This window comes from Anser cygnoides, chromosome 2 (assembly GCF_040182565.1).
Source record: "Anser cygnoides isolate HZ-2024a breed goose chromosome 2, Taihu_goose_T2T_genome, whole genome shotgun sequence".
NCBI lineage: Eukaryota > Metazoa > Chordata > Aves > Anseriformes > Anatidae > Anser > Anser cygnoides.
In genome coordinates, this window is record NC_089874.1 from 7,159,268 (window position 1) to 7,174,918 (window position 15,651).

Consider the following 15,651-nt stretch of genomic DNA (forward strand, 5'->3'; position numbering starts at 1 on the left):
ATCTCAGGATCAGGCAATGAAGGATGACACGAAACAGACACATTGACCCTGAGCTCCACTGACAACCATTTTCTGAATCCTCTACAACTTCATTACCAGAAAAATTGCCCTGCTTCTGCGTTCTTGTGAAGGAAACCTGCTACACAGCTCCACATCAGCCTGCTTCTGAAATGAAAGCATGTATTTTGTCCCTGAATGAGCACACCGATGGTGCTGAACTTCTGTGATCTATCACATACAAGTTCAACTTCTGTAAGGGTATGAAAATTTAGGTAACAGAAATGAGCTTTCAAAAACCTTTTTGTCCAGGAAGCCAGTTAATCTCACATGTGGAGTTTAGACAATTTACTCAATAGTATGAGGGAACCGCTGTACAAGAAAGAGATGAGACTTTCTCCATTTGCATCATTTAGAACAGAATGAAATGCAAAAGCTACTTCTGGTTGCAAAAACATTGCAAGTTTCCCTTCCATTTTATTCCTGGCAGGAATCAAAAGTTTTCAATGGACACAGAAATGCATGAGAAAACACTTCCTTTAATAAAACATTCCCTTAAATCAGCATCTTCTTCTATACAAAGTAGGTCAACTGCACATCTTTTTAAATACATAGTTGAATTAGTTTGTTTCCAGACTTAAGGTTTTAAGGCTCATTAAGCCCTGAGTCCAAAAGCCCAGCAAAAGCTCGCAAGTGGTGGATGAAGCAGTCCAGAGCTGCAGTGGGACTGACACGGTGAGAGGCCAGGTGCCAGGAGACCACCCACCTCTCTGGATGCACAAGTATAGAAATGCCCGATAAACAACTCACATCAATTTGTTCAAGACGTGCAATTTATTTTAAGTGACATTTTTGTTTCCTTAGCAAGTCTACACGTGTAACCTGGATAAATCCACTCCATCCTGAAAGCGCTCCTAGTTACAAGGTGACGGGAGCAGTCTGCAGTGCAGGTGCATACTGGCCTGTTCCTTGGGAGAGCTGCGTGCCCTTTCCTCCACAGCTCTTACAGTTACACAAAGGAAAAAACAGCGTAGGTTGGCTGCCAAAATCCAGATCTTCCCTTCCACATCAGACCAAGGTGTCCCTTGCATCTCCTTTCCATCACAGGGCACGAAATACAGCTGAGCTATTTGGCCACCCTGGAGTTCTAGTAGCAAAAAAAAATGGTTGGGATTGCCTAAGCAATAGTCAATCCAGTGGTTCCAGGGATCCCACACTTCCTCTTAAGGCCAGTAGGTGAACATTTTTCATAAAAGCAAGCTGACATGGGGCAACTAACAAAAAATTATGAACAGAACATTAAGGTTTGCAGCTATTTTATTTACAAGTATACATTTAACACAAAGAAACACTGATATCCAAGCCTAGTTAATAGTAGTGTAACAATATGCATCATTTTTGATGATTATTCTAACCAACAAACTACACTGAAAAATTAATGCCAGTAAAATTCTTGGTCATAATATTAAGAAATACAATATATAAATTGAAAATATGATTGCTTAAAATTTGAAAATGGAAGTGAAGCCATTTGCACAGGAGTCAGAGTTTAACATAATCTGAAGGGAAAGGCTCCAAACCAACTGTTTATCTTTCAGGTTAACAGAAGAAAAAAATAAAAATAAAATTAAAAAAAAGAAGCATAGTTTATCCTTAAAGATAACGGGCAGTTTTGCTTCTTCAGGTAGAATGTATTCCCAGTGTTTTCAGATTTTGCAGTGGAATTACATTACTGAGCATGAAGACTTCCCTTGTGAAGCTGCCCCATCAATTTTTTCTGCCTCCAAAATTATCCTCTTAAAAACATCAACGGCAGTCTGCAAAGAGAGAGAACAAGATTAGTAGGTAAGAGGAAACTACCAGACACTTAAAAAAAATCTTAGTGGTTTCACTCACTATACCAACAGATAAATGCGTGTCCAAAGCACATTCTCAAATCAGAGAGAAAATAGGGTAATTTCAGTTTTGAACACAAACTTTTGGAATAGCATAAAACCCTTCTCCACAACAATCCTCAACTATTTTCTCCATCACTGCAGAGAGAGAAAGTTTGAATTGAGCCATACTCAAAAGAGAGCTAATAAAATATAAAGCAGACTTATAGTTAAGTATGTAAATAATAAATTTGCTTTGAATGACCGACAGCATTGAAGATTTTGATGCTTTGCTTCTCCAGAGAACAAACCAATTCATTTCCCCCGCGTAATCTTTAACATTCCAAGTAACTACAGAACAAGGCAGATTTTTCAGCTCGAAGCACTTCCCAGTATGAGGGTTAATTTAATATTCTTCATCTGTGAGAAGAGCCAAGTCCCTCCACACCACTGTGATGCTCTCATCTTATCTACAGTTAACAATGCGATTTGACATGGTGCAAGACCACGAAGGGAAACACAAGTCAAACTAGCCATTGTCTAATACTAACCGCTATTCTTTGAGGAAGTCTGAGTACAAAGAGGTTTTTATATTTTAAAGAGCTGGAACTAGAAGATAAGTATCACTAACACGATCAGGCTCACAGACACCCTAGTTTACCATATGGAACAAAGGACTAAGCAGTCTCTCCGCAGACCCGTGAAGCACACAGGCACCATCCATCCCTTCGCTCCCCTTCAGAAGGATGATAGCAAATACTCTTGGAGTAGGAGTCACCTTCTGTTAACAACTCCCCTTGGTCTGGTCTATGCTGAGTCTCCTTCATCCACATTTAGCACAGCACAGTCTGGTGAAAAAGGCTCTGCTGTTCTCAGGTAATGAAACTGCGTGCATGGGCTCCAAAGGGCAACACGTCGCCAGTCATGTGGATGCTAGAGAGTACCAGTTAAAAATCTTTGGATGGAAAGCTAGAATGTAAATGAGTTTAATGGAATCAGAGAGACTAAGAAAGGATGCCAGAGCACTTGAGAGATTCAGGAAATTCTATGGGAGAATTTGCTTAAGCGTAGATATCTTTAAAACAAAACGAATGAACAAAAAAATACTGAAAGAAGGGTATAGAAAGGTGCCTGGGACAACATCAAGAGCGCTGCAATAAGTATCTTACACCATACATCTGGTCTTTCCAGGATGCACTCAGTTTTAAGGCTTCCAAAAGTATATACTAGCCTCCATCAGAAAATCCAGACACTAAAACTACAACAGACAACATCCCCCTGAGACTGCCTGTAAGCAATTTTAAGAAGAATTCCTAATTTTAAGAAGAAATCCATGCAACAGTCAAATATGCTGCTGAAGTCCTTTTCTTCACTATGATATTTCCCAGCTGAAGATTCACTGCATGATCAGTACTGCAGCACACATCTCCAGTTTGGAATTGGTTCCTGATCATCCCATACATGCCATTTTAAGTTTCAAGCTTGTTTGTTTGTTTTTAATCAGCATGCAGAAGAGCACCCTGTGATTTATGATCATGTGTTTTGGCCTGACAGATGTTTTTCTGCCTCCACAGGATATAATTCTTAACTGGATCATTTCCAAATTAAACCCATTGACTAAACTGGCTCCAAACAATCTTGAAGTATTCTTAACAAGATTAGACTGAATTTTACAGTTTCCCATATTAATACCAGTTGTGCACAGTATCGTCTCTGGAACTATTTAAAATACCTGATCAGCTGGAAATAGATTATTCCCCCACATAATGAGGCTCCTCTGCAATCCAAACAGAATCTAGCAGAAGCGGCTTATTAGTCCACCACAGCACAACATGTTTCCTGGGCAAATCAGACTCTAGGAAAGCCAAGGACAAGACTCCAGTTGCTATCAAACTGGTTCCAGTACTGATTAGTTTCCCTTAGCCAAAAATAGGTGCTGTACTGATTCACAAATACACTGTACCGATGTGTCGTTACTTACAGCTGACATTTCCAATGCTTTCATTTTAACGCACAAGTTCTTTATATCCCTGCTTGAAAGCACCTCCTAAAAAAAAAAATAATCCCACAATCTATTCTGTCAACCAAGAAGCTGCGCATTCTTTGTCAAAGCCATGCTGTTTGAAGCACTGAGATGTAGGAGTTCCCAGGGCTTGTTAATTCATTTCCCAGAAAAATACACATTCACTGAGGTGGTTTAATCACTGTCCTCCAGTTAACCCACAGCGCCTCGTAATTCAGCCCAAACACACTGCAGGATTTTAGAACGAGCTTTTTAAACAATGCAGGAAACTGTTTTGCAACAAGGAATGAAGAATGTAGCCAGACTTCATATGCATCTGCCTCCATATGGCCCAATTACAGACCGCAGGTCACATCTTGCCTACAGAAAGCCATCTGGCTTCCTCCCTGGAGGAAATGGAGTGGATGTCCGCCTGGGCAACGCACACTGCCTAGGGAGCTTAGCACCTTGCCGAGTGCAAGAGACACTTGCTCACTGCTCAACTGCTTCTGCAGGTGTGTCCCGTGGTATGTAAGGAGCAGACAGCCCAGGAGGTGAATTCTTGCTGCCCAAGTCAGGAACACGCTGCCAGGAGCCAGCGCAGGAAGGTCCAAGCACCTAAAGGCAGCCCACAGCTGCCACTGTCAGCTCAGCCTTTGTTGGGCTCTGTTTCTCAAATACGCCCCCGTTCTATTATTTTAAAGAGGAAATTCTCCACTGCTCGTGCTCCTGGTTGTTCTTGGCACAGAACTGGGCAAAGGAACTTGAACAATAGTCAGGTGAGGAAGGTTTGTTTTCCTCCTCAGTCCTTTGCCAGCCCAAACACCCTCCCAGGTGAATGTTCCAGATCCCAGAGGGGTGTGGGGAGGCCGAGATCCCATGTCTCTCTGAAGCATACACCCAGCACTGCAGCTTCTGAGCTTGATGAAGATGAAATCGCTTCTTTTTGAAGAGTAATGTCCGAGCAGTTCATTTTTAAGAGAACTTTTGCTCCTTCCTTCCCCTTTCTCAAGTAAGTCCACCTAATGAATTTTACACAACTGGATGAGCACACTTGGATGCTTGTTACTCCCCAAGTTCTTCCAGTTAAAGTTGGCTTCCAGCTTCAGCTGGGTTTAAGGACCAATTTGGATTCTGTTGTATTTCAGAGCATTGCTATTTTATTGTACTGGGATTAAGACGAAGTACTACACTATGACTTCGGAGGAACAAAGTAGGGAATTCCACTTGTGAATTCCACTTGTTAGGGTTGAAGCTCCTGAAGTTAGCCCAGTGGATACAAAGCAGTTCGACATATCCAGTGCTTACTAAGCAGCTTGAGAAAATACAACAAGCACATTTAGGGTCCAGGGAAGAGATTTAATATCTGATGCTGGCTTCCAGCCCACAGCCCAAGAGGACACGATCCACATGCCTCATGTTGCTTACAAGATAGCTGATGCCCTCAAACACTTAGCATGAAGGTGCGCTTGCGCTGAAAAAAATCCAAAATTCCTGTTTTGTAGGAAGCATTTACTCAATCTGGTTAATATTTTCTAGCCAGTAGCAGTAATTTGAAAGACATCTTTTCCATCGAGTCCCAGAATTGCCTTCTCAAAGGCTAGGTATTTCCCCAGATGAGTGAAATGTTGCTGATACACAGCCTCCTCTGAAAGCCTTACCAGGTCACCAGAGTCTCAAGGAGGTGATACAGAGCCTAAAATAGATTTGACCTGGGGAACTCTTGCCAGCCACCACCATTTATCGTCACGTCAGCTCAGATCTTTGTCTCTCCTGCTTTCCACTTATTCAAAGCCACGCCATTTCACGGATGTGGTATCTTTTGACAATTCCTGGCAGAACAGGTACAGTTGGATTACGTTGATCTGCACAACTATTTTAATTGCCTGACTTTTAATTGCCTAACACAGTATGGATATGCTCCTAGAACTCCCACAGATGCTCCAGACAGGATTTTTTTGGATGAAAGCAGGAAGTGAGATGAGTCAATGCTCTCCCACCCCCCTTTAGGGGGCGAAGAGCTTCTGCTATTAGAGCCTGCAATAGGGAATACCTTCTCTGGTTTCAGCAGTTCCTCGCAACAAACAGAGCTGTCGAAAAGGACAGACCGTGTTGGCCAAACCTGAAGCAGCCTCCCGCCTCTCTGCAGCAAGGAGGCCTACTCTCCTCACTGCTGTGAAGAACGTCATGTACCAAACCAATTGCAGCCTGCACAGCAGATAGAGATTGTCATTCTGCTCACATCCACCAAATACGCACGGATAGATTTCAGAGAGACAGAATTAACAGGGTCCCCCTCACCCAGGAAGGTCCGAGCTCTCTACTGAAGTTCTGAAGCTCCAGTCTAGTCCAGCTCATCCCTTTACGCATCAAATTAGCTTTCTGTACAGTAAAAACAATCTGACGCAGTTTTGGAAGGAGCTTAGACTTGATCTTCACAGGCAAGTTATGTTTGCTGTACCAAGGCAGGGCACGAAAAGATCTGGATGAACCTCCAAGAGCAAATTGCTGCCAAGTGATGTTGACTTAAGGTGAATATCCAGCACTAAAGCATGACAATAAGCCTTGTTACTAAACTCAAAATTAACCTTTTGCCTCCCCTGCCTCGCCCCAAACCAGAGACAGTTTCAGAGCAGGAAGAGACATTCTCTCTTGATAGAATTCCATGTATGAGCTGGTTTGATCCTGTCAAATTAGGATTTGGGGGGGGGGGGGGGGGGGGGGGGGAGAATACGTGAGTTCAGAAGTCTCTGTGGTATAACTCATAGGAAAAGACACTACCCCATCTTGCTACCTGCCCGGTGTCTCTTTTTCCCCCAGCTGTAGACTTTATACTTTGCTTTCAAAGCACAATCAGCCACCTCCTTCAGCAACAAGCATTCCTCAGCAGCTGTTTGCAGGAAGACCAGGACAGCTGCCCCAGTTTTGGGCTGCTTCACACTGTCTTCTGTACATCCCAAACCCCCAAAGGAAGCACGTGAGACAGCCTAAAATCAGTCACGCGTTGTGGGCACACGAAGTGACACATTATCTCCCGAACTTCTGAAGTCAGCCAAATTTACCAGGTGTATTACACAAGAGGCACGACCTTACTACCGTACTTCCCTTCCCACAGCAAGGAGGAATTGTATTCAGCACCTGTTCCTGAGAACCTGCTTCTGACCCCAAAGGGACAGCATCTGCAATTTTAATGACCCGCACTACCCAGTGATCTGCATCCTGATGGATCACACCGACAGGACAACCTGGTAAGAACAACTTTAACAGCAAGAAATATCAAAACTTCTGGCTCTCCTTGGGATTTGTATGGAACAAGATTGAATATCTGACGATTACCACTCTGATTTCCCTGAAGCCTACGAGTTTGCTACATGAATTTCAGCTAGCTGCATAACTCAGTGCAGTACTCTTAGACTAAGAAACAGACACAAATACATGGCAGTCAATGGGACTTTGTTAGTGCAGCAGTTTAATATGCAAGGCATGCCAAGCATCACATAAAGCTCGTAGCTTCTTTGCATAAATATACCCAGCTTTTTTTCCCTTTTTTTAAACCACGACAATACAAACTTCAGAAAGTTATTGAAAAGATATTCTGTAAAATATACACTACTGTACTGTTACACATTGTGAACATATGCCAAAAAAGAAAAAAAAGTACAGGGAATAGTTTTGCCTACTCCAGATATAAAGTTGTTTTAAAAAATCAAATTCTTTTAACTGATTTATTCTTCTTCTGTACTTTCTGTGGGTTTGCGTTTGAAGCTCTCCAGCAGTAGAGAGGATATTGAGAAATTCCATGCTTTCATCATACCCAGATTTGACAAGGTTAGTGCAAATCTTAGCCAGAAACAGAAGTACCTAATTCCAAGTATTCCGTATCTGGAGAAAAAAAATCTGAATTTTCTTCCAGGGAAAATCCAACTTTACACAAGCATCTATTGTCAGTAGTTCTACAAATTATCAGACAAGAGCTATTTGTTTTGCTTTTGGGGACGCACAGAAGGAAAGAAAGGCTGCGTAAACAGGTGCTGTTCTAGCTATAGGATTGCCCTTTTGATTCTGCTGATGTTATCAAGGAGGCCAAGGATGCGATATGCTAAGTTAAAAATGAGACAACGTAAGCATTTCTTCTGCATAAGGACTCATTTGTTTAGAACTAGCCTGACAGCGTCCTTCTGACCCTATCGTATGTTCGTATTTGCAAAAAGCAGAAATTTTAATGCTGTTGAGACAAAAAAAGAGAAAAAAGAGACACAACCCTCTTGAAATGAAAATAAAGTTTTTCATTAAGCTACAAGAACCTACTGGTTTAGGCTTGAAGTAAATACGTAGGTTGTCAAATCAATGACAAAGTGTTATTAACAGCCACAGGAACAAATTCAAAAGCCAGAACCGATTCAGAAGGCATTTTAAAGTAAGTTACAGCACAAAAAATAAGATGTTATTTAACACATACTTTTGTGATAGGAAACCAGCAGGAGTAAATGTATGCCGGTTATATTGGTCAGACTGTGCAACTTCACTACTGTTCTATCATTCTGACAGTCTCTGCTGTAGACAAATCAGAAAAATGTTAGACATGGGCCTGTGAAACTATTATTACCCTTATTAGAGGGACCAAGTCTTGCCTAGACCTGAAAACATGAGGTTCATCCCCTTACACCAACTCATTCCTCCACGATAGCAACAAGCTCCTAAATTAAGGTAACTGCAGCAGATCACAGATCCTGTCCCACCCACCCACCGCACAGATACGCAAGGTTTAGTATGTCACTAACTGTTCCGCTATGCTCAGTGAAGCTTAGCTTTCAGTTCTTCATTTCAACCTCACGCTTACAGTTGCACCAAAAAAATTGTATACACAAACCTGAATGCAGACATCCATTTTGTTTCCAACAATCTACACAAAGTATCTGTACAGTACATGCAAATACTTCAGCTTCCTGTATTAAGTGAAACTCGGAGACATCCCATTACATTGCTATTCAAAAAAAATCTTAAATCTGTTACCTGATTTTCTTTAGCAGAAGATTCCAAGAAAGCTGCATTCCAGGATTCTGCTAAAGCTTTCCCTTCTTCATAGCTGATCACCCTGATAGAAGAAAAAAAAATGTGTTTCTTTATGATTCACAGAAGAATTGGAATTTGAAACTCCAGGAAAGTCTTCACGGTACTGAAGCACATAAATGCATATATAACAGGAATGTTTTGCAAAGTCTGATCCTGAGCACTTGATATTTGCTGCTGTCAAATACACAACTGGGCCAGGTAAAACTATGTGACTCAGAAAAGAGTTGTCCCAAAGTCCCGGGTTGTTCTCCTAATCTGTAGTATCATCTTATCTCTTACAGTCGTAAAAAACATTTCTGTTACTTGTTTTGATGAAAGGGTAAAGCCACTTTCTTTGGAACCCTGCAGCGAGAGTCAACATTACAACAAAAGCTCCTGGCTCCTAGTTCACATTCTGGACACAATTCCTTTGCCAGTACCTTGTTTTAACCTACATTTTGATTTTAGTTACGGAAAGCCAAGAACAAAACCAGCCTATTGCAGCCACAGGAATGCCGGCTGCTGTCTTGCATTTCACACGTACTGGAGTTCACATACCGTTCCATATGCAGGTCTTTTTTATTTCCAACCAGCATAATGGGTATTCTGTGAAAGAAAGTTCAGAACTTCAGAACAGTTATAGTATACTGAACAAAGTACTAGTAACATGCCTGCAGTGAAATGAGATGAAAGTGTCACTACTTACTGGACTTTTCCCACCATATCCAATAACTTGCCATGGATAACTTTTATCACTTCAAAACTGCAAAATAAAGGGATGAAGTCACACATGCACTCCAATGTTTATCCTTAATACCCAATACACAAGCAATTAAATGCATATGTAGATATGCTTACTCTGTGTATAGCGGCAGAACTACAAAGATGCTGAAAGCGTTACTGATTTGTGTACAATAGACCAAATGGTCCTAGAGGCAGCAACAAAGACTAGGCTACGACTATCATTACAGCCTCCCCAGTTATGATACTTGCAGAAATAAACAACATTACCCACGACTGATGTGTCTAACATACAAATGCTAAAAGCCCCACATCCCCAATCTGGTTTGTATCTGCAGTAAGAAATTTAACTACTTGAGTCCAACAACCCTGGATGAGCATGTCAAATTAAAGCAGAGTTTCAAAGAAAAAGTTAATAACAAGAAAAGTTATTAGGTTAAGCATAATCCACCATGAAAGAATTCAGCATTTTAGTTTGTACAGGAAGTTAGCTCCTACAGAATTCTTTGGTTTTGTTTACGTGAAAGCCAAGAGAAGCCCGAATTCCAACCTTCTACAGAAAGTAAGTAAACTGATCAGCAAGATGGTATTGAAACTGTGGTTATTCAGATACTTGTCAGTTCCCCTACCATATAGGTGAAGTCTGCATGACTGGAGATAAGGAACAGTACTGTGAAATGCTGAGAAGCCTAAAATCCCACTAAGAAAATCCCCTGCATTTGACATTTAGCACTTTTGAGAACAAGCTATAAACAGGGTTAAAGAGCAGATGTTGCACTCCTCTAATTACATTATGGAAAAAATGCTGGTACATGAAGTGCACAATTCAGAGTTAAGAGAGGCACAGGTTCACAGACCAGACACACAACTACACAACAAAAAAAGCGACTGAAACTTCTCCAACTTCCAAGCTTGCTAGCTACAAGCAATGTCTTGACTTGTGCTGCATTTTAATTAGAACTGAAACTCTTAAAAAATAGAGCAGCGCTCAAACTTCCAACTCCAAGTTCTCAAAGAACTGGTGCCTGAAAACACTATTCGAGCTATTCGAATCACTAAAACTTCTCACTTCCGGAGCAATAAACACGACCATATTTAAGAAGAATTTTGTGTCAAGTAAGATTCAGTTTGGAATACTTCAGAAATAATTCTTGAAGTGTTGAGTTCTACTCACCCTCTATGTTTTGCTAATAGTTCTAGTATATCCTATGGAGAAAACGAGCACTTTGCAAAGAAAAAAGTGACTTAGCGTGGCACAACTCGATCAACTTGCTGTTAGTAACTCAAATACTACAGACTCCATTAAAAAAAGTGGAATCAACGGAAGGTCTTCAGGGTTACAACGAACTTGTGATGAAAGGGAAAGAAGTGAAATTTTGGTCTTGAGAACTGCCTTGGGCTTTCAGGTTCTTCTAATTACTTCAAAAGAAAGATTTAAACAGAGTTTGGTTGTGACAAAGTTCAGATGCATCACTACATATGAAATTAGATGACCCTGTAAACTGAAAGAAAAAAAAAAATCTAAGACTACAAAACTGTTTCTCAGTTCATCTGAAGCAACAGGAAAGATCTAGCATACTAGCCACAAGATAACCGAGTCACAAATCTAATACAATCACTTCTTTCCTTCCACTATTACGCGTGTTGCTGTCAGTATAGCTAGAAAAATGCCATGCCACTGCACAGCTCAGCGGTAAGACCTCGCCCGTGGTTCCAGTGCATGATTCTGCTAAATACCCTTGAGACCAACCCACCCTCGGCTCTTCAGTTCCCAATTCTGTGCATCTGCTTATCTAGTCCAGTTGAAGAGCTCCATTTTTAGTTTAAAAAAAAGACTAAGGATAAACAGCTGATCTTTATTAATAGATCAAGGTGAAAACTGAAAGAAGTGCTATTTAAACCTGAACATGACTCTGACACAGAGATACGAGCTGCTAAGAACTACCTGGAATGAAACTAGCTTGACCAGATCGATTTAATGTTCTAGAAAGCTTTCCAAATTAATAAGGCTAAAAGGAACAAGGGTACAATTTAAGACAGATATTGACCAATCCAAAAAAGAACATCATCACATCAAGTCTCGAAACAGCAAGAGGTCCAGAGAGCTTAAGAGGTCCTTTCCAGTTCTGTCAAGCAAACAGGGTTACAGAAAACAGCTCGATGTGTGAAATACTACAGAAAATTATTAGCTGTCAGAGAGATATCCTATACAAAATCATGGAACAGAGGCAAGATACAGAATTGGAATTTAAACTAGAGCAAAAGCCCTCCAGTAACCTTGTAGCTGAGAGTCTGGGAATATTAAAAATGTAGGTCATTAGTTTTTACTCAAGTCCCATTTTAAACTTCCCAGTGGAGATCAGTAGGGAAGACAATCATTTTAAAAGGACATTTCTATTAAGTTTGCTGTCAAAGCTCACACCCAGCTCAATCAATACTCAGATCAATATATACACTTTGACAGAAATCAACAGAGATGGCAACTGTAATCTGATTGCCTGGGAAAGTCATCAAAGCTACCAGACTACCCTGGAAAATCTATTCTGCCTAAACACTGTCTTGATACTGAAGATAAGGTTCTGAACAATAAAGGATCATCAATACTTTAAATTTCAAAGGAAAAAAAAAAACTTGGATTAAGTTGGATCAAGACTAAATACTAAGGAATATACTATCTACCTACCGTAGATAATATACCTAAATATCTTAATCTGTATTAGTATTTTCACCATGATTTGATTTTTATTTTGTTTGAATGCTACAACAGAAAACAGATTCTCGTTCCTTTAATTGGGTGACTTTGGTTAAAGACACTTTTGTCCCAACAATACCACACACCAACGAACATTTTCCTCTTCACTTTAGAAGTGAAAGGTTTTCTACTTCAGTCTGGGAATACTAAGTCCTATTTTATACAGGTTACTCAGCACCAACAGCGAACCTCCGATTAAGGGGAGAAAAAAGCAAAAAGGTGGTGTATCTAGAAACACATGAAAGCCCAACATCTGTTGCATTTCCTCCAGATCACACACGCTTCCTGTTCACTTCTTCAGAACTAAAGATGAAAACCAAGAATGAAGGACTGAAAATCTGTTCAGCATTAAAGACCTTAAAAGCAACTGAAGTTTATAACCAGACCACGTCACTTCAAGAAGCACAGAAGAGCCAATAAGCAAGCTGTTTTACCTGCAATTTATGATGGTCTTACTAAAGGGATGAGCTGTTCTGTCTGCTTTAGAGGAAAAAACTTGGAATGCTTCAGCACTTGAAAAAAGTTTATCAGCTTAAAAGTAGAAGGGAAGCATTACCTTTTCTTCTACCTGAAGTAAGCAAAATGCTTCAGGTCTTAAAATAATTGTAAACAAACAAAAATAATGCCATAATGAAGATGCTGTACTGTACTAGAAAATTAAGACCGATTAAAGAATGACCAGTACTGAAATCAAGAATAACAAAGGGAAGGCACAAAATAACAGCAGAGGAGAAAACCTTAAGGAGGTTGAGACACTTGGTGCAAGTAAATGACTCCAGCTATGACAGTGTCCTCATGTGAGGGCTGCCTACAGGCAACAGTGGGGACAGAACAGATACCCTGGGAAATTTGTCAAATAAGGCATTTGAGCCAGTCTACAGGCCAAACATCTCATACTGCTATTTATATCAAAGTTTTTGATGGTTAACCAGAACAAGCCAAGACAGGAAGCCAAAGAAATCTCAGTACTGTAACAAGCTGCTAGGACAAGACCTAACAACTAGCTGGGCTCTTCACACAAACGTACAGTGCCCACTTAGATCATGTTCAAGTCCATCTTTGTAACGTATGCTCCAGCAATGAACTGTTTATTCCTGGTACTAATCCACGTAGTTTTACTTACACTTCAACCTATTCAGTTCAGCACTGCCTCGTTTCTTACCCAGTACCTTTTGTATCAGTCTGCAAAGTATCTGTGACATTTGGATCTGAGGGGAAATTTCTGAAAAACATTTTTATTTCCATAAAACTTCTAAGGTGAAAAGAAATTAAATGAATTACATTCTGGATTCAGCTCCTGCCTGAGCTATATTTTCTTTGTGTGTGTGTGCATCTGGTTAATATCTGAACTATTAGAACACAACAGATTTTATTACCTTTTTATTGACGTGACTGAATAAACAAGAATGTAGCCATTGATGTCTATGGAGTATGTCTGAGGAAATATGGAGTATTCATCCTGTAGAAAGAATATTGCATTTACAATTACTCACTGCCACAGTTGAGAACTTGATGCTAGCAAATCATGAGCAGTTTTTAGTCATACTTGTAAGACATGAGGCACCGGACCTTTTTGTACATGTAGTACTTTCAGAACTACGTTTTTTCATCGTAATGCCAGCTGTGGCTTCTTTACCAAATTAAGAGAAAGCAAGGCAAGCTTGGGACACAAGCTTAGTTAGCCTGTTAGTCTGTATACTCTACAGCTTTTTCGCTTTATTCCCTCTAAGACTATGGATCAGCTAAAGCTATTCCCAATCCTCTTACCCCGCTTAATTATCAGTTTACACTAGTACAAAACATCCACTCTGTCCTACCGCTAATTAGCCATTATGCCTCTTATCTTGCTAGTGATATGTTTCAATCAAATTCTAAATTTCAACAGCTGAAGATAGGATCTGGCACTTCAAAACTTCCAAGTGGCAATGACCGCATCTAAATTACCCAAGGGGTCCGTTAGGAAGTAGCTAGCTGTGGCTTACCAACTAATGCACGCCTATCAACTGTAGATGCACCAACTATAATTATTAGCTGCTTCATGCCAAATGGAAGTCTCCATTATATGGCAAATGTTTCATAGAAAACAAACAAACAAAAAAATAAACAGAAACTCAGACACCTAATTTCTAAACTTATTACCCCTGTAGAAAAGGAAATGATTAACTAGGTAAATGAAACAGATCGATGTACTGCACAAAACACAACACAAAACAAATCCCATGTTAAATATCTAAATTGAAACACTGCAATAGCAATTCCCAGGTAACATTTACATTTTGACAAGAGCTATACATCTTACTGTATGGGTTCTCAAATTTTTTAACCCGTGTTTCTAACGATGTTAATTTTAGCTTAAGATCACAACCTCACTGTATGTTGTCATGACTGAACAGATGGAGCAGTGCAATTACGCAGCTTAAATCTAGACAGCTAAAAGGAATCAAACTTCCTTAACTAGCAAATGGGAGGAAAACCTTTCATAAATCAACTTCACAGATTCAGCCAAAAAAGATTTCAAGAATAACACCTGCAAAAGTACCCTTCTTTGCCTTTAATGCTACACACTGACAGCAGCCTTCCCCCATCTTTGTTTAAATGCCAAACTGCCACTTCTGTTGGCCTTGTAATCCGAAAGTCAATACAGAAGGGGTCAGAGCTGGCCTGCACGCAAAACAGGTGAAAGTGCAACCCCGTAGCTATTTACCTTTATCTGGAATTAGTCTGGATTGCTACAGTTTGAATCCTGTTTTATACTCCTGTTCTGTGACCCCATACCAAGACTTCTGTTTAACTGAACTAGGTAAATCTGAATACGTAACCACAAAACGTAAAGAGACACAAGACAAAAAAAGGTAACCAAGAAAACTGATTTTCAGCTTGTTAGAAAAAAGCCTGCTATGCTTCCTGGGACTTGTAGGTCAAATTAAAAACTTTGCCAAGTGACAAAACAAACCTAGGTATAACTTTTCAAGCTGTAGCCACCTTTTCAAGTAGATAACATAAGTCTACAATATAATCTTTGCTACGCTGTATACACAAGGACTCTCTATGGATCATTAAGCAAGACAGAATTGAGAAAAATCTGCTCAAGTCACACCTTCCATAACCCAGTATCATCTCTTCCCTCAAACCCTGTGAGCCACAGCTCAAAGTTCAAGTCACTTATAGGAAGAATCAAGCTTGAAAATAACCAGACTGGGAAAAATGTTAGTTTCACATTTTCAATTTACATT

At 40.2% G+C, this 15,651-nt stretch overlaps 1 protein-coding gene across 2 annotated transcripts in view; it reads right to left on the bottom strand.

Moving 5' to 3' along the window:
- Positions 1-1,296: 1,296 nt before the first annotated feature.
- RHEB (Ras homolog, mTORC1 binding) overlaps positions 1,297-15,651 on the bottom strand; it is a 40,517-nt gene continuing 26,162 nt past the window's right edge. The window contains exons 4-8 of one of the 2 annotated variants that reach the window (XM_066991131.1): positions 13,795-13,877; positions 9,632-9,688; positions 9,484-9,531; positions 8,887-8,968; positions 1,297-1,814 (exon numbers count right to left, since the gene is read on the bottom strand). In XM_066991131.1, coding sequence (XP_066847232.1) covers positions 1,722-1,814; positions 8,887-8,968; positions 9,484-9,531; positions 9,632-9,688; positions 13,795-13,877 — 363 coding nt within the window. In that variant the 3' untranslated portion in view covers positions 1,297-1,721. The remainder of the gene's footprint in view (positions 1,815-8,886; positions 8,969-9,483; positions 9,532-9,631; positions 9,689-13,794; positions 13,878-15,651) is intronic. The other variant, XM_066991132.1, reaches the window with a different exon arrangement.